The 22,237-nt window shown below is 44.0% G+C and overlaps 2 protein-coding genes across 2 annotated transcripts; both read left to right on the top strand.

The window, feature by feature from the left end:
* Positions 1-394: 394 nt before the first annotated feature.
* On the top strand, positions 395-9,103 carry LOC139657534 (ankyrin repeat and SOCS box protein 15-like). Its single transcript, XM_071535412.1, has 9 exons — positions 395-498; positions 612-664; positions 1,215-1,346; positions 3,879-4,043; positions 4,735-4,980; positions 5,640-5,811; positions 6,471-6,996; positions 7,255-7,408; positions 8,928-9,103. Exons 1-9 carry the CDS (start codon positions 395-397, stop codon positions 9,101-9,103), a joined length of 1,728 nt encoding a protein of 575 aa, XP_071391513.1.
* A 3,396-nt stretch (positions 9,104-12,499) lies between these two features.
* On the top strand, positions 12,500-21,504 carry asb15a (ankyrin repeat and SOCS box containing 15a). The gene is made up of 9 exons (XM_071535410.1): positions 12,500-12,597; positions 12,686-12,720; positions 13,894-14,025; positions 15,242-15,400; positions 15,864-16,109; positions 16,652-16,823; positions 18,172-18,715; positions 20,830-20,983; positions 21,335-21,504. The coding sequence occupies exons 1-9, from the start codon at positions 12,500-12,502 to the stop codon at positions 21,502-21,504; spliced, it is 1,710 nt and encodes a 569-aa protein (XP_071391511.1).
* The last annotated feature ends 733 nt before the right edge of the window (positions 21,505-22,237 follow it).

Here is a 22,237-nt window from a genome sequence, read left to right as displayed (position 1 = left end):
GTGAAGGTTTGGAGGTAACACTTTACAATAAGGGTACATTAATTAAGGGTTAGTTAATGCTTAATAAGCATTAACTAACCCTTAATTAACAGTTAACTAATGTGTCTGGTAATCATTTGGGCTACTAATGGTGTTCATGTTAACTAAGGTATTAATTTATACATGATTTAATAGTCATCTTTATAAAGTATTAAATAATGTATAAATTAAGTTAACATTAACACCATTAGTAAATTACACATTAGTTAACTGTTAATTAAGGGTTAAGCCTTAACTAACCCTTAACTTAGTGACCCTTATTGTAAAGTGTTACCGGTTTGGAAAAGTCTGTTTTGAAAGTGTAAATGGGTTTTGGTAACGACTGGCCTCACATCTTCCCCCCCCCTGCAGAGTTATGAATACATATGAGGACTTTGATGAAGACGAGCTCACTGACTACATCATCCAGCTGAGTATTCAAGACTCCTGTCAGGATGCCTTTCTAAAGTCCGATGCCAGGTACGCCGCCGCGCCGCTCTGACCTCACCGGACAAAACCTCATGATGTATGAGCATGAGACTGACATGACGCCACACAGCTGACCCTCCTCTGCTTCTTCTCCCCGCCGTCAGTTTAGAAGCGGTGACAGATGAAAATTTGCGAGTGCTGGCTGCGATAGAGCAAGGTAGGCACTGGAAGCACGAAACCGGAATACTTTCTCCATAACGCATTGTTGTTTTTCTGCCTGTGTTCAAGCTCTTGGCTTCTTCTGATGCCAGCGGGCAAAGTCACACGGTCAGCAGCTGTGTGCCAGACAGGGAGAGAGAGACAGATAAACAGAGAGAGAGAGAGAGAGAGAGAGAGAGAGAGACAGATAAACAGAGAAAGAAAAAGAGAGAGAGAGTAGAGAGAGAGACAGATAAACAGAGAAAGAAAAAGAGAGAGAGAGTAGAGAGAGAGACAGGTGGACAGGTTTGCAGAAAGAGTTCAGTCAGTTTACAGAGACTCCACATCAGGCTGTCTGACAGTGAAGAGCTGACCTGGCCAAGCTTTTTAAAACCCTGAAAAAACCCCCAAAAAAGGTCAAAACCTTTATTTGATGCTGCTGATGTGAAGAGTTAAATCTGACATCTGGAGTCAGACTTCATCAGAGTCACTGGCTGCTCTCTGCCTGGAGGTTTCTGCTGCTGAGTCTCTGGTGTGTTCCTCAGTAAAAGCCTGACTGTCTCCTGCAGGAAAGGCGTCGGTGCTCAGAGAAATGCTGCGGCACTCGTTTGCGTTCCGGGAGTCGGACAGTCGCGGCTGGCTCCCCCTCCACCGAGCCGCCTCCCAGCCCGTCCTGGAGGTCCTGGAGACCGTCCTGCGCCGTGAGTCTGACTTTACACTCACTAATGTGTTAGGATCACATGACTTGGACTTAAGTCACATGACTTGGACACGAGTTACAGTTTGAATTGCTTGAGACTTGACTTGATGCATGAAGAGAAGACTTGAGGCTTGACTTGACTTGGGTTCTGGTGACTTGGGACTTGACTCTGACTTGTACTCTGATGACTTGAAAAGGTTTCTAAAGTCTTGACTTGAGATCTTGTGTTTGTGTAAATGACTCAGATTGAAAGTGATGAGATTTGTTCCGGCAGACGACTGAATTTAAATTCTGTTTTCTGAATTTGTATGGAATGATTGAATTTATTGAAGTTGAAACTGATTATAGAAATCAAAATCATGATGCTCTTACCAAGTTTTTATCCTATTAAAACCATATTGCATTGAAAAGTCCTAGATATTTAGTTTTCTTAAGGACTCTGGACTCTTGATTTGTTCTGACTTGACTTGCTGTTCTACATTTAGACTTGAGACTCGACATTAATGACTTGGACTTGACTTGAGACTTGACTTGAGACTTGGGCCCTCAAGACTTGAGAGTGACTTGGGACTCGAGCAAAGCTGACTTGGTCACACTCTGTATGTTACTAAATTATGACATTCCTGATTATAGCATGAGTTTGTTTAATGATTAAAGAGTGAATCAGCACCATGTCAGTTTTTTTTCAGAGATAAAAACACAATTAGAGGAGAAAATAAATGTACATTTCTATCTTTTTTCAAGATGAAAAAACCTCAAAGGTCTTTTTTGACAAAATAGCACGTGAAAGCAACGCTGTTTTGCAGCCGACTAGGAAGTCCTGGATATCGGACTTTCTCATTAGCACATGAACGTAGCATAGTAGCTCACCACCAAAATCTAATCAACTGATCCTTGGGCCAGACAGACAGACAGACAGAGAGACAGACAGGCAGACAGACAGACAGACAGACAGGCAGGTGAAAACATAACCTGAGATGCATGTGACACGCACATCCAGTATAAGTACTGTAGTATTGTTGTAAACTCTTCCAAGAGAGTCGAACAGAAAGTGTCTTCCTCCTTTCTAAATGAAAACACAACCTCCCTCCAACTCTGCTGGTGGAGGTGATAATAATAAATAAATAAAGATGACGAGCAAAGATAAATATTCGTGTCAGTTTGAGTTCTGGCTAATAAGCTACAGGCTGATGCCAAGGCAGGCGGCGTCATTAGAGAGGCTGAAAAACAAAGGCTGCTGGGAAATCCTCCTCCAGTAGAGTCACATCACTGTCTGACCTGACAGAGAAGTGAAGACATGAAGACAGCTGATGCAACTTCCTCTCCTGTTTCAGACTCCTGAGTCTTGTCCCGCCCACTTTTTAGATGTTGTGGAGCGATTCAGAGAGTCTGGTGTTTCCCTTGTCAACAGCTCAGAGAAACAATCAAGCCAATCAGAGCCTTTGTGGTTGGACTAAAGTTTTACCCGTTTGTGTGACGTTTTTTCATTGGTGTTTCAGCAGAATAGATTTGTTGAAATCTCCTCCTTAACCAACAGATTGTCTTTGCGAAGACGATATTTTTGTCCAAATGGACGGCATTCTGGGTCAGTTGGTAAATGTCTGCTAACCATGTAGAGGCTGACTGGCTGCAGCATCATGTGACTGAAGTGATGTCAGAGCGGCCGATACGTCGGTCACTAGCGATTGGTTCAGATACATCGGTCACTAGTGATTGGTGCAGATACGACTGTCACTAGCGATTGGTTCAGATACATCGGTCACTAGTGATTGGTGCAGATACGACTGTCACTAGTGATTGGTTCAGATACATCGGTCACTAGTGATTGGTGCAGATACGTCGTCACTAGTGATTGGTTCAGATACGTCGTCACTAGTGATCTGTTCGGATACAACGGTCACTAGTGATCGGTTCAGATACGTCAGTCTCTAGTGATCGGTTCAGATACGTCGTTACTAGTGATCGGTTCGGATACAACGGTCACTAGTGATCGGTTCAGATACATCGTCACTAGTGATTGGTTCAGATACGTCGTCACTAGTGATCTGTTCGGATACAACGGTCACTAGTGATCGGTTCAGATACGTCAGTCTCTAGTGATCGGTTCAGATACGTCGTCACTAGTGATCGGTTCGGATATGACTCACTAGTGATTGGTTCAGATACATCAGTCACTAGTGATTGGTGCAGATACGTCGTCACTAGTGATCGGTTCAGATACGACTGTCACTAGTGACTGGTTCAGATACGTCGGTCTCTAGTGATCGGTTCAGATACGTCATCACTAGTGATCGGTTCGGATATGACTGTCACTAGTGATTGGTTCAGATACATCGGTCACTAGTGATTGGTGCAGATACGTAGGTCACTAGTGATCGGTTCAGATACGTCGGTCTCTAGTGATCATTAGTGATGTCTTAGGTTGAATAATGTGGGAAGTGGGAGTGGGAACCAGATGGACATTCAGCAACTTCACTGAAATGTCAACAATCCTCAACCCCTAAAAGCAAGCCTGACGTGTTTTGTGTTCCAGTGGCGGCGCACGGCCTCAGCCTGGAGGAGCGCACCACGATGGGCGGGGAGACGCCGCTCACTCTGGCGGCGAGAGCCGGCCTGGTGGAGAACGTGAAGAGTCTGCTGGCGCACGGCGCTTCGCCGCACAACACCAACAGCAAGAACGAGTCTCCGCTGCTGCTGGGTGAGACGGCATCAACGCTCCTGAGCGAGGCACAACACTGCCGGGGGGGAGGGATCCACTCAAAATCATTTCTGTTGTACAGTATTGTTGACTACCAAGAAAGAACTAATATATTAGATTATTTTAAAATGACAAAACTCTGTGCAGCATTTAGTGGCAATAACAAAAAAAGCTGCCAGGTTGAATACACCATGCTCCATCTCCTCCTATTCACCATCTCTCATATTGTTTTGTGTCTTGCTTTACATCTAATAAAGGGTCTCTGTTTAATTTCTGGTCCCATGCTGGCCTCTGACATTCAGTGTAGTCATGACAACAACACTCTGCCCTCCGTAGAGCGAGACCATCATCAGCATGGTGGGCAGGTTGGACTGGATTATATACTGGACTGGATTATATAGATGCTGAATTTACCAAAACACCCCACCGATTAGAAGTCTTAAATTATATTTTCCATGTGTGTTTTTTGCCAATAAGCAAGGCAAAAACAAAATTTCCTGATTTCTGAAGGGACCTTGGTGTGGGAGGAGCCTTCAGCCTCGGCCCGCTCCTGTGTTTCTGAATGCAGTCAGGACCCTGCTGATATTTACTGTCATATTATGCTTCAGTAAAACATATTACACTATGGAAGCCAGTTGGGTCACACAGTCACACATCTGTTGATCGCAGTGTGTTTTGGTCTCATGTCCAGCGGTCAGGTCCAGCTCGTACGAGATGACTTACACGCTGATCGCGCACGGCGCCTGGGTGGAGCAGGTGTGCAGGAAGAAGTGGACGGCGGTGCACGAGGCGGCCCGGGTGGGAAACGTGGACGTCCTGATGCTGCTGCTGAGGAACGGCGGGCGGGTGAACCAGAGGGACATCATGGGAGTGACGCCGCTCGCCGTGGCGGCGGAACACGGACACTTCCACATCACAGAGATTCTGCTGAACTGTGGTGAGCAGGAAGAAGACGGGTTAGGCTTCCCGTGGTGAGAGGAAACCGTGTAACGTTCATCTGGTCAATATTGTCATTATAAATGAACAGTTGGAAAAACAGAAAATTGGGTAAACTATTCTAAAATATCAACTTTTTGTCTTTTAGATTAATAGAAAACAGGGATTTTATATATCATTTTTCTAATTTTCTGATTTTCCATCATTTAACAAAAATTAGAACATTGAAAAAAACATCAACCTCTTCTCAATTTAGGCTATTTGAGGGATAAGGAACAGATATTTTACAATATTGGCATCCCGACCCCAATTTTCCATTTTTTTTTTAACACCAATTTTGCAATTGTATAACAAAAATCTGAAAATTTGAAAAATGATCTAAAATCCCAACTTTTTATTTACCTGAGAGGCAACAAGTTTATATTTTAGAATATTGTACCCAATTTTCAGATTTTCCAAATGTTTGTTTATAATGAGAATATTGAGCTGATAAGCGTTACACGGGCCGTAAACTCAACCTGAGTGAAGTTTTCCATTGTAAATGTACTGCTCTGCACCCATATTGTGGGTTTGTAATCATTTTGTTAGAGCGGGTGTCACTTTCCAAATGAGCAGCATTGCATTGTGGAACCAAACTCTTTCTGCTGTTTCTCTGGTCAGGCAGCAAAGTGAACTCCCAGGCCTACAACGGGGAAAGTGTCCTGCTGGACGCGGCCGGATCAGGAAGCACCGCCTGCATCCAGCTGCTGCTGGACAACAGAGCCGACCCCAACCTGCCGAGCATCACCGGACACCTGCCCATCCACAAGGCGGCGTACGCAGGACACTACGAGTGAGTCAGGAGCATCACTACTACTTTAAATGATTTAATGCTCTGTGTAGCTCTGGTAGAGTCTTGGGTTGTGTCTCTTCCTCCATGATAAAACCCCAAATCAGTGATTCTGTGATCTGTTGCTCCGGTAGAGCCATTGTCTGGAGGAACAGTCTGAAAATCACTTCTAGCACATAAAGGAACGCCAACAAAGCAGATTCTGACAATATATAAAAAACTAGTCTCTCACTTTTTTTCAAACTTTAAAAAGCCCTAACTACACCATTAATGTATTGACATGAAACTTGCTACACAAATTCAGCTCTTTTTTTTTTTTTTACAAATTCCACTGATTGGCCTAATGGAGGTCAAATTTTTAACTTCAGTGTGATATCTCAGGCTCCATTGGTCCGATTTTGATGAAACTCGGAGGGACGATGTGTTCTAGTGTTTAAAAATTACACTGACTGGCCTGATGGGGGCGCTACAGTTAAAGGTGAAAAAACTCCAAACTCTGAAAGACCATAACGTCTGCACCACCGGCCTGATTTTGATGAAACTTGGAGGGAGGATGCATCTTGCTGCTGATTAGCCCAAGCGGAGCTGCATCATTCATGAATTATTCTTGGGTTTGTAAGTTGGGTTTTTTGCTTTATCCGTCCGTCTGTTTCCCGCCGCAGCGCCCTGAAGATGCTGATCCCTCTGACCACCAAGAAGACCATCAAGGAGGCGGGTCAGAGTCCGGTGCACTCTGCGGCGGAGGGCGGGCACAGCCGCTGCCTGGAGCTGCTGCTGGCCAACGGCTTCGACGTCAACTACCGCATGAACGCCCGCAACTCCGAAAACTACCGGGACATGAGGAGGAGCGCCTTGTACTTCGCCGTGTCCAACGGAGACGTGGCGTGCACGAAAGTCCTGCTGGACGCCGGCGCCAAGACGGACCTGGACCCGCTGCACTGCCTCCTGGTGGCGGTCCGGTCCGGCCGGTACGAGATGGTCAAGCTGCTGGTGGCGGGGAAGGCGGACGTGAACTGTTACTTCACGGTGGTCAGCGACACGGTGTTTCCCACGGCGCTGCAGTACTGCCTGAAGGACGAGGTCATGATGCGGCTGCTGCTCAACAACGGCTACAACGTGGAGAGATGCTTTCACTGTAACCATGACAACCCGTTTGATGCTGCGGATGATGGAGAGGGGAAAATTCCAGTGAGCAACAACCTTTTCTCATCTTGGCTACATAATAACACACACAACTCATTCAAAGCTTGCCACATAGAAGAAATTAATACAAATCCTAGCTATCTATGATCAAATAATAAAACATGACATGACTCTCCTACAACTGTTACTACAACGGCTCCCAGTGTGAATATGTGGGAGTGTCTGAATGTGAAGCAGGGTGGGGCTCAAAAATAAAGACGATTGTAATAAAGATGATGATTTTTAATTCCTCTCTCCTGTCAGTTCTGTGAGTTCATGAGTCTGTGCTGTCTGATGCATCTGTCCGGAGGCGTGGTCCGGATCCTGCTGGACTACGTCAGCCACATCCACATCTGCTCCAAACTCAAAGTCATCCTGGAGAAGCAGCAGGAGTGGCCGGACATCTGTGACATCCTGGGTGAGTCCGTCTCACGGTGTGTGTTCAGAGGGACCGCGCTGCTTCCCGGTATCGGCCGCTGAACTAACGTAGGCGGTAGGGTTGGGTACCGAGACCCGGTACCACTATGGCACCGGTTCCTTTAGGACCGGTACCTACCGGACCGAATTGCAACGCAGATTTCGGTGCGAAATCGGAGTGAAATATCCGCCATCCGGTGCTCCGACACTCCGACTTCACTGACATTATCGTGTGGAGCGTTTGAAACCCTCTGTCTTCCCCTGTATGGCGCTCATCAATGTCACATTATGGTCGCTTAGCCAATCAGATAAAAGAAGAGGCGGGTCGTAAATGTTTTCACTACCGATAACGTCCGGTTCATACAAACTGTCAGTTATTTGTTAACATGTAACGTGAAAAGTATATGAAAAGTAATTATGGACAAATGGGTTTAGTTCATAAAAAAAACTTTTAATAACTAGAATGTCACAATAAGTAGCAAATATTGATGATGTCAGGAGAGGAGTCATATTTTGCCAGAGAAGCAGACTTGGTTATATTTGGGCAAAAGAACTGTTTAAGTAGAAGAATTTGTAGAAGAGTAGAAGTCTAGAAGTTTGCACTCGGTATCCTTTTGCTGTTATTTATTAGTATTGTAACTGTTATTTACTGTTAAATTATTGTAGTTGACTTAGGTTTTATTTATTATTTATTTATTAATATATTGCTCAATGTTCTTTCATGTTGTTTTTTTCGCTTTAAATTTAAAAAAAAGTATCGGTTCAGGCACCGTTTAGGCACCGGTACCGTTTTAAAAGTATCGTTTTAGCACCGGCATCGGAAAAATACGCAACGATGCGGAGTCCTGACAGATGATTGACAGGTGCTGTCATTCCCTCAAACCTGAACACAAATTCCTCCCAAATGTTAAAACCCAATGTAACGTCTTCCTGGGTTTATTTCAGCTGAGTATAAACAGGAAGGTTTGCAGCCTCGTTGCTTTCATCTGTCGTGAACTGAAGGCTGCAGCTGATTGGACGATCGCAGCGCTTCCTTTCTGTCTCCGGTTTTCAAACTGGCAAAACATGGCGGCTTGTTCAGAAACGTTCTCTTATTTCATCTAAACAGTCAAACAAACCGAAATCTGTTTCTGAAATGATCTGAGGTCAGAAATCTTGATTCATTTTAGATCTACAGCGTCCGGATTAAAAGTTTGTTCACGAGTTTCGGGAGTTTTCAGAGGCGTCGAGTCATGTTGGGCGCCTCTGATTTGCATTAAGTAGACCTGACCTCAACTTTATGCAAATGTGGAGAAGCCAACATGATGTACCGCCTCTGGAAACTCGCTGTGGCACTACCAGAAGAATATTCCTCATATACAGCATCATCCCAGCAATGACTGTCTGTTTTTTTATCTCACCTCCACAATGTTGTATTATTTCTCTCTTTCTTTCTATCATTCTGTTTAATTCTTTCACTTCTATATTTTATCACTGTATGAATTAATGAACTGAAGTAAGTTCTGAACCCTGCTCTCCAGGCAGCCCTCGCTCCCTCAGGCAGCTGTGCAGACTGGAGCTCAGGAGGCGTCTCACCCTGAAGAGACTCAACAACCCCGAAGTCATGAACTCAGACATTTTCCCTCCCAGACTAAAGAGCTACATCCTGTTCCAGGAGCTGGACCTGTACGGACTGAGAGACGGACTGAGAGACTGAGAGACGGACTGAGAGACTGAGAGACGGACTGAGAGACTGAGAGACGGACTGAGAGACTGAGAGATGGACTGAGAGACTGAGAGACGGACTGAGAGACTGAGAGACGGACTGAGAGACTGAGAGATGGACTGAGAGACTGAGAGACTGAGAGACGGACTGAGAGACTGAGAGACGGACTGAGAGACGGACTGAGAGACGGACTGAGAGACTGAGAGACGGACTGAGAGACTGAGAGACGGACTGAGAGACGGACTGAGAAACTGAGAGACTGAGAGACTGAGAGACGGACTGAGAGACTGAGAGACGGACTGAGAGACTGAGAGACGGACTGAGAGATGGACTGAGAGACTGAGAGACTGAGAGACGGACTGAGAGACTGAGAGACTGACTGAGAGGGACAACAGGCTGCGACGGCCTGTACTTTTTTAAGGGTTTTTTATGCTAAATTGTGAATAATCAGAGGTGGAGTCACAGTTTGAATTGCTTGAGGCTTGACTTGACTTGGGTTCTGGTGACTTGGGACTTGACTCTGACTTGTACTCTGATGACTTGAAAAGGTTTCTAAAGTCTTGACTTGAGATCTTGTGTTTGTGTAAATGACTTAGATTGAAAGTGATGAGATTTGTTCCAGCAGACGACTGAATTTAAATTAATTTTCTGAATTTGTATGGAATGATTGAATTTATTGAAGTTGAAACTGATTATAGAAATCAAACTCATGATGCTCTTACCAAGTTTTTATCCTATTAAAACCATATTGCATTGAAAAGTCCTAGATATTTAGTTTTCTTTAAGATATTAAATTGATACTGGACTCTTGATTTGTTCTGACTTGACTTGCTGTTCTACATTTAGACTTGAGACCTTTTTCACCAACATGGCTGCCGTACTTCCGCAGGGTAAAGCTCTGTTCTCACCATTGCCAGTAATGTTAACCTGTTAAGCCCTAGCCCTATCCCTAGGAAAAAACGCCTAAAATAATATACCCCAAATGAATCAGTCTGTGATTATTTTTCAACATATGACTTGGACTTGACTTGGTAATCTACATTTAGACTTGGGACTTGACTTGAGACTTGTGCCTCAAGACTTGAAACTGACTTGGGACTCGTTCACCTCTGTAAATAATAAATTGTGCACTCTCTTTTTGAATGAATGTGTGTTTGCAGATTGTTTTTGGAGAAAATGTGAATATTTGATGTGAGGCTTTCAACGTGGAGTTTGATGTTTGAGCTGCATAAAAAAAAACTGAGTTTCACCTCAACTGAAAGCTCAGCTATCCATGACTTTTTTAAGCGTCTTTGTGTGTCTGGAAACACAGCGATGTTTTTACATTTTTACAAATCTCTGACTTAAGTCATTTAGTCTATTATTGAGTCCTAAAATCTGAATTTTCGTAAAACAAGTGAAGGAATCTGCAAGTGGGTTTTGATCATTTCACTTGTTTCCAATGCAAATCAACTGGTTTCAAGAATTTAGTAGAATCAAGAGTCATTTTCTTGACAGCAGTGCAGTGATCGGCCTTATTCTCTCTTCTAGAAAACTCCTGAAACAAGTGAAGCTGCATTGGAGACAAGTGGAGTTATCTCTCCTCACTGCAGAATGTTTCTCTGGGTTTAAGAAAAATAAGATCTGAAGGCTGAATATGAGACTAGATGACTTGTTAGATGGATGTTTTTCACAGTGTGATGCATTTAGCTTACAGTGAATTACATTGTAGAACAGTAGAATAAGCTTCAGTTTCTAGATCAACATTATAAGCAACAGTAAGGAGGTCAAAGGTCAGAGCTGAACATCTACAGTAGATGGAACAAATATTCCTGTGAGAAAAAGTTGAAAGGATTTTTTTCCTAAGATCAGTCATTTCACAATTCATGCCTCTCCATTATCTCAGCAGGTCTCATTGATTTGTTGTCTAACGGCGTTTCAACAGGCGGCGGATTGATCTCATCTGCGGTGAAGACGCCGGCGCCGCAGCGACTCAATAAATATTCATAGAAGAAGCCCGTGTCATTATGTTTGTCATTAGCTGAGGAAAATGGGTGCAGAGTGACATTACACTCCATTAGGTGTTGTGGAATGGCCTGCATGCTAAATACACTGGAGCAGGTGACACCTATAAATAGCACTGGGGAGAGTGTGTGTGTGTGTGTGTGTGTGTGTGTGGTGGTGTGTGTGTGTGTGTGTGTGTGTGGGGGGGGGGGTGTTCAGTTCAGCCATGTTACAAACACTCTGCTGTGTCTTCGCCCGGTGTCGCAGCACTCTGACTTCAACACAGACGTATTAAATAGGTGAGAATTATAAACATTACATTCTTTTATATTTCATATCAGATATTTAGGGGTTCAAGCCTGTAGGGCAGAAAGCCTCTTGTTTTTGTGCTGGTTTATTATTGTTTATCCGCGTTGGCGCAAACTCCTGTGAGACATCAAATTTGGCCCAATGACAGATACTATGACCCATTACTAGCTCAACAAATATTTACCCAATCGGCCTGAAGGGGGCGCTATAATTAAAGGTTTTATTTTAAAGGCCATAACTCGTACACCGTTTGTCCGATTTACACGAAACTTGGTTCACACATGCAGGTGTCCTAACTCTACAATTTTTCTATTTGGACCCTCAAGGTCCGCCTGGAAAATTTTTGAGATATTTTGAAAGTTTTGAAAAACACGTTTTTACCATCTCCTCCTACACCGTTTGACCGATCACCACCAAAATTGGTCAGTAGCATCTATGGACCAAGCTCTACAACTTGTCTCTTTGGATTTTTGATATCGACTTTAGTTTTGAAAATATACATTTTTAAAGTTGTGAGAGGGTGTGGCCTGTCAGCTAAATTGTCATAACTTCATGATCGATTGTCCAATCATCATGAAACTTGGTGAACATGTTCAGATATCATCAATAACAACGTGTGCAAAGCTGTTTTAAGATTGAACAGTAGGGGGCACCACAAATGCCAAAAAACTGTATCTCCTAATTCAGATGACAAAATTGCATAAAATTAGGTACACATGTTCAGGGAGGCTGTACTAGTCAAAACCAGAAGTTTTGTCATCATTGGTGGAAGTGGGCGGGGCCTATGGTGTAATAACCATGTAATAGCTGGTAAATCAAAGTCCATTCACAAAATCAGTCCCAAACTTCTCAGTCTCGTCTGGAATGGCATTTCTAACATGCGTACCGAATTTTGTGCAATTCGACCTAAAGGGGGCGTCGCAAACGCCAAAAATGAACAGAAAAACAACAGAAAATGAAAAGCCTAAAATATTGGCAGTCGCCCCCAGAGTCTAATCGTCGTCACACCGACAGACGATGGGTTCCCAGATTGCCCTAACCCTAACCACAGAGACATGAAGTTGTTTGAAGTTGTGTCTTCATCATGTCAGAGTTATGGATCCGGCCGACGACACGGACGAGGACGAACTTCTCGACTTCGCCGTTCAAATGAGCATCCAGGAGTCGTGTCGGAGAGAAGAGCCGCCCGCAGCGTGGAGGTACGGCAACGTGAAACAGCTTCTTCATCCACAGGTTTCCATACGTTTATCTGTTTTTATTTCCCCTTCATCTTCCCAGCAGAGAGCGTCTGAAGCTTGTGGAGGCCATCGAACACGGTGAGTCTCCTCATGTTCTTCACTCATGCAGCACAGCTCCTCACTTTCACAGCTGCAGGAAGACGTAACATCAATAAACAACATCAATAAAACATTCATTTAGAGACATTAGTATGACTACAGTAAACAGAAGGTTGTCAGCTTCTACTGACTTCTACTCTGCATTTTACATTGTGTACGTTTCCATTGTTTCTCCTTCACCTGGTGGATCTGGGGGGAAATCTGCTGGATCGCTTTACGGCACAAAACAGGAAGAGGTTCTGTTCCTCCAGAGCAAACGGAGCTAAAGCTGAAAGAGTTTCTGGCAATAGATGGTGGAAGGAGGGAAAGGAAGATGGAGAAATCACTTCCAACATGTTGATCCTCTTCAGGGAGGGGGAGGGGGGGGGGCAGGAAGCAACGGGGCTGATGGGAAATGTAGTCTTGATGTGGAGGAACACTAGAACTAACAATACTACTGGAGTGAGATAGAAGAGAACAATCATCTCCACTGTGGTTGGGAGCAAATCTATGTTCCCAGGGTCCTAAGTTCCCAGGGTCTATGTTCCCAGGGTCCTAAGTTCCCAAGGTCCTATGTTCCCAGGGTCCTAAGTTCCCAAAGTCCTATGTTCCCAGGGTCCTATGTTCCCAGGGTCCTAAGTTCCCAAGGTCCTATGTTCCCAGGGTCCTAAGTTCCCAGGGTCTATGTTCCCAGGGTCCTAAGTTCCCAAGGTCCTATGTTCTCAGGGTCCTAAGTTCCCAGGGTCTATGTTCCCAGGGTCCTAAGGTCCCAGGGTCCTAAGTTCCCAAGGTCCTATGTTCTCAGGGTCCTAAGGTCCCAAGGTCCTATGTTCCTAAGGTCCTATGTTCCCAGGGTCCTATGTTCCCAGGGTCCTAAGTTCCCCAGTTCAATATTCTGTTAACACACATTAACCCTCCTATTGTGTTCGGGTCAAATTTGACCCGTTTCAAGGTAAAATATTTCATAAATGTTATCCAGTTTTTTTTTATTGGAACAAGACTTCAACACAGCTATATAAACACAACAAAACCAATGGTTATCAATTTATTTGATTCTGAAGGTCTCTAACCCTAACCCAAGAACTGGGGAACATAGGACCCTGGGAATTTCCCTCAGGTGAACTGAGGAACAGATGAAAGTCTTTTCACACCGGTCCGTCTCTCCTCTCCCAGGCGACCTGTCGGCCCTGCAGGAGCTGAGTGATTTCCCAGAAGCCTTCAGTGAGGCAGACGGCGGCGGCTGGTATCCTCTGCACCGGGCGGCCGTGCAGCCGCTGCTCCCGGTGCTGGAGACGGTGTTGTACGGTGGGTAAGATGTCACAGCGTTTACTTCATATTGCTGCTGCTGCTGGGGGAAAAAAACACATCTGCAAACAGGAATGAAGAAAATAATTCTTCTATTGTTCATGCAGGATATCCGCAGGTCCTTAAAGAGTAACTTAACACCAAACCCACATCAGTGTAAAGCCTGACATCTAAAGCTGATGATACACAGGCAGATTTTAGGGTATATATTTTCTCACTGATAACTATGTATCAGTTTGAAATCTAGCCAAGCTTGACCAGAGAGCAAGCTTTGTTGGCAAGGTTTCAACATCAACCAATCAGAAACAAGAAAATTGGTCAGGTGACCTGTCCTCAGCCCAAAATATGTTAAAAATGGTCCACTGCTACTAAATAGTAGCTAGGAAAAGGTTAGCTGTGATTATTTTTGTAAAACATTTAATCTAGCTAGCTGCAGCAGTTTATTTCCATTTTCATTCCTCCAACTGTCAAATTTGTCAGTTAATATTGCCCATTGCCCTCTTTGCCCATTTCCCAGTCGCTCATACTCATTTCAGACAAATTTTGCCCCAAATTTTACCTAAAAATTTGCCTATCATCAGTTTTTTAAACTGATGATATACATCTAATGGCAAAACTCATGCAACTGAAATTGCCATCTGTTATTGGCTGGTCACCTGGCACCAAAGATCAGCCAATAGCAGATGGCAATTTCAGTAGCATGCTTTTTACCATTAGATGTCAGACTTTACACAGATTTCTGTTTGGTGTTTAGTCAGTTTTTAGTGACTAATTATTAATCACTAATTAGGCCAAAATGTCTTAAATCCAGTTATTAGAGGTCTACTTTTTTCCAACATGTAATGCCGGGTTTCCTGGCGCTGCATGTTCACTCTCAGATGAATCCACAGCAGGGTTAGAAGCACAATCTGCATCCTGTCTGTGATGCCCATGTTGCTTCATGTGTTTTCTGCCTGTTTCCCAGTGTATTTTCTTTTCTGCATGTGTTTTATCTGTCTCAGTGTCCAGCATTTTCCTGAGATTTTAAATGACAGTTGTGTTTTTTATTGTCATTTTAACGGTTTCTAACATTATGCCTTTGGACTACAGTTGAAAACTAGGTGGCTGGCTGGCACTGGAACATTGTCAATGTTGATTTATGTGCAATGTACCAATAAACTCAATACAGTAGAGTAATTCAGTAATCAGTACTTCAGTAGTCTGTTGTGTCCATCAGCTTCCTTCAGCCTGACTCTGGAGGAAAAGACGGCAGAGGGCGAGACCTTCCTGACTTTAGCGGTGAGAGCCGGTCTGGTGGAAAACGTTCAGATGCTGCTGGAGCACGGAGCTTCTCCACAGACGCCCAACGGCAAGAACGAATCCCCACTGCTTTTAGGTAGGAACAGTCTGTTCCTGCACACTCTGTACACTCTAGCCTATGGACAGGGTGTCTGCAAGTTTTAGCAAGATACCTTTACTTTCATATCAGATAGAATGGGATATAGAAACCTTCTCTTCACACCAAAGAAGACACTTTAATGAACATGAAGCTGAGTGTTGGAGAAATATATCCAAAGTTTTAGGAAAAACATTGCAGGCATTTTTTCCTTACTTTCACATTCCAAATTAACAGAGAAAATCAAATAGTAATTTAGAAAAGACAAGAAGTCCCTTTAGACAGAACTTTAGACAGCCAGTGCAAATCTCCCTGCAACCTTCCAATTAAAGTAAGAAACAGAAAACACCCTAAAATCACAAAATATTTAAAATAACAGACCTGTAGGGATTCCTCTGAAAAAGTCTTTAGAGAAGCAATATCTGTCCAAATGACCTTCACCATCCGTTCTCCCCTCCTGTAGCAGTCAGAGCTGGATCTTATGAGCTGGTGTCCAGCCTGATATCGGGCGGGGCGGGGGTGGAGCAGGTCTGTCTGAAGAAGTGGACGGCGGTGCATGAAGCCTGCAGGCTGGGCGGAGTCGACATCGTGGAGCTGCTGCTGCAGCATGGAGGCCGGGTGGCAGAGACCGACCAGCATGGAGTCTCTCCTCTGGGCATCGCGGCCGAATACAGCCACGCTGACGTCCTGGAGCTGCTCATTAAAAACGGTCAGCTTTATTCTGTGGTGAGAGGACGCCGGTTTGTTAAAGGAATAGTTGATAAAATTAAAATTCAGACTATGTACTCATGTCAGTAGAAACTCCTTAGAAGGTGGTAGGACACCAAACACCAACAGTTCTCCCCTGTAGTTCCATCTCTGCCTAATGAAGAAACTGTTGAAGTTAACCAGCCGGCCTTTTTGCAGCTAAAAAAAAAAAAGCATAAAATGTCCATCAGATTTCTCCAACAGCTTGTGCAGCAAAGCCCAAGTGTTTTATAGCCAAACAATTGCACTGTGGGTCCAAAAGTCCAACATTTACCTTGTTATCTTCTAGATTTTGAATGAAGTAAATATTGCACCATAGACCTGACACTGTACCATATCCATAGTACTGGTGCTATACCATGGTTATAGCAGGTCCAGTATGGGTACAGCAGTGATTTTGTACCAAATGGAAAAATGCTATAGGATAACTGAATGATGTCATAACTATGAGGGCGCCATCTTTATGCACCCGGTCCAGTGTAACTTCCCTGTTGCTTCATTCAGGTGCTGATGTCAACGCCCAGGCGCCCAACGGCGACAGCGTCCTGTACGACGCCGCGGGTTCAGGGAGTCCAGACTGTGTGGAGATCCTGCTGCGGCACGGAGCCGACCCCAACACGCCCAGCCTGAGCTCCCAGCTGCCCCTCCACCGGGCCGCGTACGGGGGGCACTACCTGTGAGTCGGTCGATGTCCCGATCTCTTACCGAGCGTTCAGACTGTGAACAACTTCAGCGTCAGGCCGTTCATTTCCTCCACAGCCGAGCGACCCCAGTGAGCATTTTTCCATTGAAAAGACGTTTATAAAATGACAATGGTCACTGGTGAAAAGACGTTCAAAAGAGGTTCAAAAGTGAAAGTTTTTTCACCGACTATTTGAAGACGTTGATTGAACGTTCACATTTAGACCATATTTCACCGGGATATTACACCGGTGAAATATGATCTAAATGTGAATGTTCAAAGACTGGAAAAATAAAGGGAGAGAGAGAGATGGGGGGAGACATGCAACAAAAGTCCACAGCTGGATTTGAACCACAGACATTACAGTTATGAGGTATGAGTCTTAACCAGTAGGCTACTGGAGCACACTGCATTTTGCATTAAATGTTTTAGTATATAACCCTTAGTATAAACACCACTTAACTCTGTCAGTGTCAGTTGTAGTTGAAGCTGGACCACCTCAGTACTTGCACATGCGCATTACAGCAGTAAGCGCAATTTCTTATTTTACATGAATGTATAGAAGTTCTTCCATTACCATGTCCTGAAGCTTCTTGTTGGCAGCACACAGCCTGTATAGTTCCATATTTATGACATTTTAAATGAAACATTAAATGTGTTGAAATGACGTCTTCGTGTAGAACACATTTCACCTACCAGTGCAATATGACTTTGGAGAAATACCTTCACACTAATCAATATGTCTCTCTTTCAAGCTACAACTGAACAAATTAGCAAATGATTAAACAAATTTGTGTTTTGTGACACGTTGATGTTGTAACCGCATTTTAGCTGATTGAAAAGAGGGCGGAAAGAAGTCTTAGATGATCAGACCGAATATCACCCAGTTTTCAACTAGAAATCAATGTTGAAATCCCGGTTGGTGCTCACTGGGACCAGGGAAACTCAGCCGATGTGCGGACGCTCAACAAGCTTGTCACCACAACTGAATTTTTCACGGTCATCATTAACAGCCGTTAACAGCCAATCAGATTTGCGTACTTCCTTGTTTTGAGTGATGGACTGATTGTCAAATCCAAGAATGCCAAGTCGATACTTGTGGAGAATTTTTCCCAAGTCGTCTTCTCGTGAACAGAGATTGTCAGCAGCGGCGCCACCACTGAATGACTATAGAAACACTGGAAAACACTATAGCCGATGTTGTTGTAGTTCTTATGGCTGCTGTGAGATGTTACTAAAGAGTCCATATTACTGAAGTGTTCAGACTGTTCAGCTTCCATATTTTTCCATTTCTGAAGACTGGAGTTCTGACAGAAAGATCTTTTATCCTTTTATCCATCAGGGCTTTGAGGATATTGATCCCGGTCACCAGCAGAAGGGCGCTGCGGCTGTCCGGCCAAAGCCCCGTCCACTCTGCGGCAGACGGAGGCCACGCCCACTGCCTGGAGCTGCTGGTCCAGAAGGGCTTCGACGTCAACGCGCTCTTAGCCCCGTACATCTCAGAAAACTACGGCGACATGAGGAGAAGCCCGCTGTACTTCGCCGTCTCCAACGGGGACGCGACCTGCACCGAAACGCTGCTGAAGTCGGGCGCCAAACCGGACCTGGACCCGCTGCGCTGCCTCCTGGTGGCGGTCCGGTCCGGCCGGTACGAGATCGTCAAGCTGCTCCTGGCCGCTAAAGCGGACGTGAACTGTTACTTCACCATGATCAGCGACACGGTGTTTCCCACGGCGCTGCAGTACTGCCTGAAGGACGAGGTCATGATGCGGCTGCTGCTCAACAACGGCTACGACGCCGAGAAGTGTTTCTGCTGCGACCACGACCGAGACTGGGACGACCGGGGAGACTCCGGATACCCACACCACCAGGAGGAAGAAGTTGCTGTGAGTTCTCCTACTGTGATAAAATGCTGTACTTACCTGCTATGTTCTGTAGGGCTGGGAGTCGATTCTAACCTGACGCACCAGATGGTTTGTTACACAGAACCATCTGGGAAGTCGTCCTGTTTGGAAAAGGGCAGGCACTTTCAAAAAATACTTGGCAGGTGATTGGATGAACCATCTGTCTATCACCGTCTATCACGGGTTAACTTCAGCCAATCAGATCAGATTGCCGAAGCCGGTCGGGAGAAGAGCGAAAACATCTTTTCCATCCAGAAAAGCCTTCAGTGCCGTTCTTTGCTCTTCTTTCAATGAAGAAATACTCTGCAGTTCAGAAGTAACTGATGTTACAGCAGCATCTACGCTGCCTCTTTAGGAGCCGCCATTGTTGTGAACGAACAGTCGCTTCTCGCGGTCGTCACACCTAAGCCCCGCCCCCAGCTGCCCTCATAGGACGCTGATTGGTCCGAACCACTGTGGTTACAAACGCAGAACTTGAAGCCTGGCAAGATGGATTCTCGCGTGATCGTGATCGTGATCTCGCGAATCCAGCTGCCTCGCAAGGTAAAGTCGATTCTTCACACAGTACAGAAAATGTAGATTCCTCTCACATGTGCATGTGCGAGGGAATCCCAGAGCCAAACTCCTCTCTGGTGATTCTGATAAGTGTACAAAGTGTACAAATGGCTCCAGTTTGCCCAGCAACAAACAACATTTATCCAACCAGGTTAGTCCCACTGAGATCAAGAATGTCAAGGGAGAGCTGGCTAAGAAAGCAGCATCATGGCAAACAAGCAAGTTCAAGTTCAAATTCAAGAACTTTATTGTCATTGTGCAAACACAATGAAATTGCAATTGCATCAGCCTCAAATGGTGTATTGAATTAAAACTTCACATATATACAAAGACTTCCCATTTACAAAGAATAAATAAGAAATATAAAATATCAGCATAAAAAGTACAGAATCTAAGCAATATACAAGATATAAGCAACAAAATACTAGGGCTGTGCAAAAAAATCGATACAGCTGAGTATTGCAATATTTTTTTCCATGATACTGTATCGATTTTCCAGCCCCTCGTATCGATACATTAAAAAAAATTATTCATGTTTTAAACGGATTAAAATGTCCTTAACTTTCCCTCAAATCCCTTTGAATTAAATAGTTTTGACTCAATTTGTCCGCTGAGTTATCAATATAATGTGATGTACATATTAGACTACCCAGGTGGTACACAGCAAGTTGTATTTTCAGCTCTATTTTTAAATTTTCAGTAAATTATGGAGTATTGCAATGTATCGTGATACAATCGTATCGTGAGGTCCTTGCCAATACCCAGCCTTATAAAATACAATTAGTGACAATTAACTACAACTAACGAGGGTGCAAAAACTTCAGCAGCAAAAGTGCAGTAAAGGTGCAGTGGACAGATATGGAGTGATGGTGTATTGGGGTGGTTGGTGTAGAAATACCGTAGAAATACTGCACATACTGCCTATAATCAGTGGCTTAAAGTGACATGTGAGTAAATATCGCACGTGCTCCAATGAAGGCAGCACATCAGTCTTGTCAGAGATCGGTCGGAGAAGTCTGAGTTCAGTAGTGCCATTTTTGTTTGTGTGTGTGTGGATTAGTCTGAAGCGCTTGCCTGATGGGAGGAGCTTAAACAGATGGTGTCCCGGGTGTGTAATGTCTTTTATGAACAAGCAATAACAAGCAAGTTCCAAAAACATACAACAATGTATAAAGAAAAAAGAGAGTGGAAATACATTTTTTCTATAGCCTATAAATGCTCCAAAATGCAGTAGTCAGATAACAAACCAGCAGGCTTGGGGCCAGAGTTGTTTTAATCCTGACAAAAAAAGCAGAGACAGAGAGAGAATCTGCTGCAAGATTCTTCATTATCACTTTAAATTCACCAGGAGACTCAGAGTTCAGCTTAAATCACACTGCAGAGATTTCCATGCAGAGGGAGCAGAATACAGAACAAAACCGGTAACTTGAAAATATTCTGAACAACTGAATAAAGGACAACTGAATAAAGCGTCACCTTCTTCACAATTTCTTCTAAATCCGTGGATAGCTCATGAATCTCTCTTGTCGTCTGTGCTTCAGTTTTGTGATTTCGTCAGTGTCTCCTGTCTGGAGCACCTGGCCGGCCGAGTCGTGTCGATCCTCCTGGACTACGTCGGCCATGTTTCCCTCTGCGGCAACCTGACAAAGATCCTGGAGAAACACAAAGAGTGGCTTCAGATTCACAGGAGAATATGTAAGTTGCTTGTGGTGGAGAGATGTTTTGGTGCTGTTGTCTTTTGGTTGCCATGATTTCTTATGTCTTCCTGTTTCGATTGCCGATTGGTGGTCACTGAGCCTGTACCTGGTGAGGATCTGTCTCTGTTTCCTATCTCTGACAGTAGAGAGATATTCTGCCAATTTATATTCTCTGTTTAGGGTCAGATAACATTCTAATTTGCTTTGACTTTTGGTTTCTTTTTCCCAATGTTCCAAATAGGTTTCTTTGATAATTTAAAGCACTCATTTCAAAACAAGGAGACATCCTGGCTCCTGATTGGCCCAGACGGAGACTCTGTTTACTGTTGCCTTGTTGTCTCTTCTCCAGGTAATCCTCGCTCTCTGTCCCACCTGAGCAGAGTCGTCATCAGGAAAAGTCTGAGCTCCAGACTGGCTGATCCTGGTCTGATCTGCATCCAGCTGCCCAGCAGGCTGAAGGACTTCCTGCTGTTCAGAGAGAAGGATCTGTACGCCAAGATCATCTGTATGGAGGAGTGAAGATCCAGTGTGTGTCTTTAATCTACTGTTGAATCTACTGTACCATGAGTCTTAACTGTAATTATTTACTTTCAGTGTGTTATTGCCGTCTGCGATTTCTGTGATTGCTCTACATTATATTTGCTCTACAGGATTTCCCCATGCTGTTTTAAAGTTGTAGAGTAATAAGTGAGATTATTATTGTCCCACAGCACAAAATTACTTTTTTTTTTTCATTCAACCTTTATTTAGATCTCGGAGATCATTGAGGGTATACCCTCATTTATAATGATGCCAAGAGTAGTAAAATATACATAAAAAAACAACCAACAAGAAAACAAATAAACAAACAACAACAGAACACAGCCAAACAGTTAAAACAGTTACATTCATGAGTGGTGCAGTTTGCAATTATGGTTTTAAATTGACCCAAATGTACAATTGTGTCCAGTTTCACTGTTGCAAAGTGTTCCAGGTGTGCAGCACAGACACTAAAGGCAGTTTTCCCAGATTCAGTGTTTGTACGCGGCACTTTGAGCATTAGCCAATCACTTCAACGAGTTGAATAGAGACTATAGGACCAATTTAATAAGGAAGTAATATATGATGGCAAATTGCCATTAAAGGCTTTATAAATAAAGAGAAACCGATGCCTGTCAGGTCTTACTGTTAGGGACGCCCACCCAAGCTTTTCATACAAGAAGCAGTGATGTGTGGAATAACTGTCACCGGTAATAAATCTTAAGGCGGAGTG

The sequence above is a fragment of the Centroberyx affinis genome, unplaced genomic scaffold, assembly GCF_046629955.1.
Source record: "Centroberyx affinis isolate AG114_WGS23_722 - 3 ecotype Tasmania unplaced genomic scaffold, CSIRO-AGI_Caff_v1 ptg002706l_1, whole genome shotgun sequence".
In the NCBI taxonomy this organism is placed as follows: Eukaryota; Metazoa; Chordata; class Actinopteri; order Beryciformes; family Berycidae; genus Centroberyx; species Centroberyx affinis.
The sequence above is the reverse complement of the archived record's forward strand: the minus strand, read 5'-3'. Positions and strand labels throughout refer to the sequence as shown.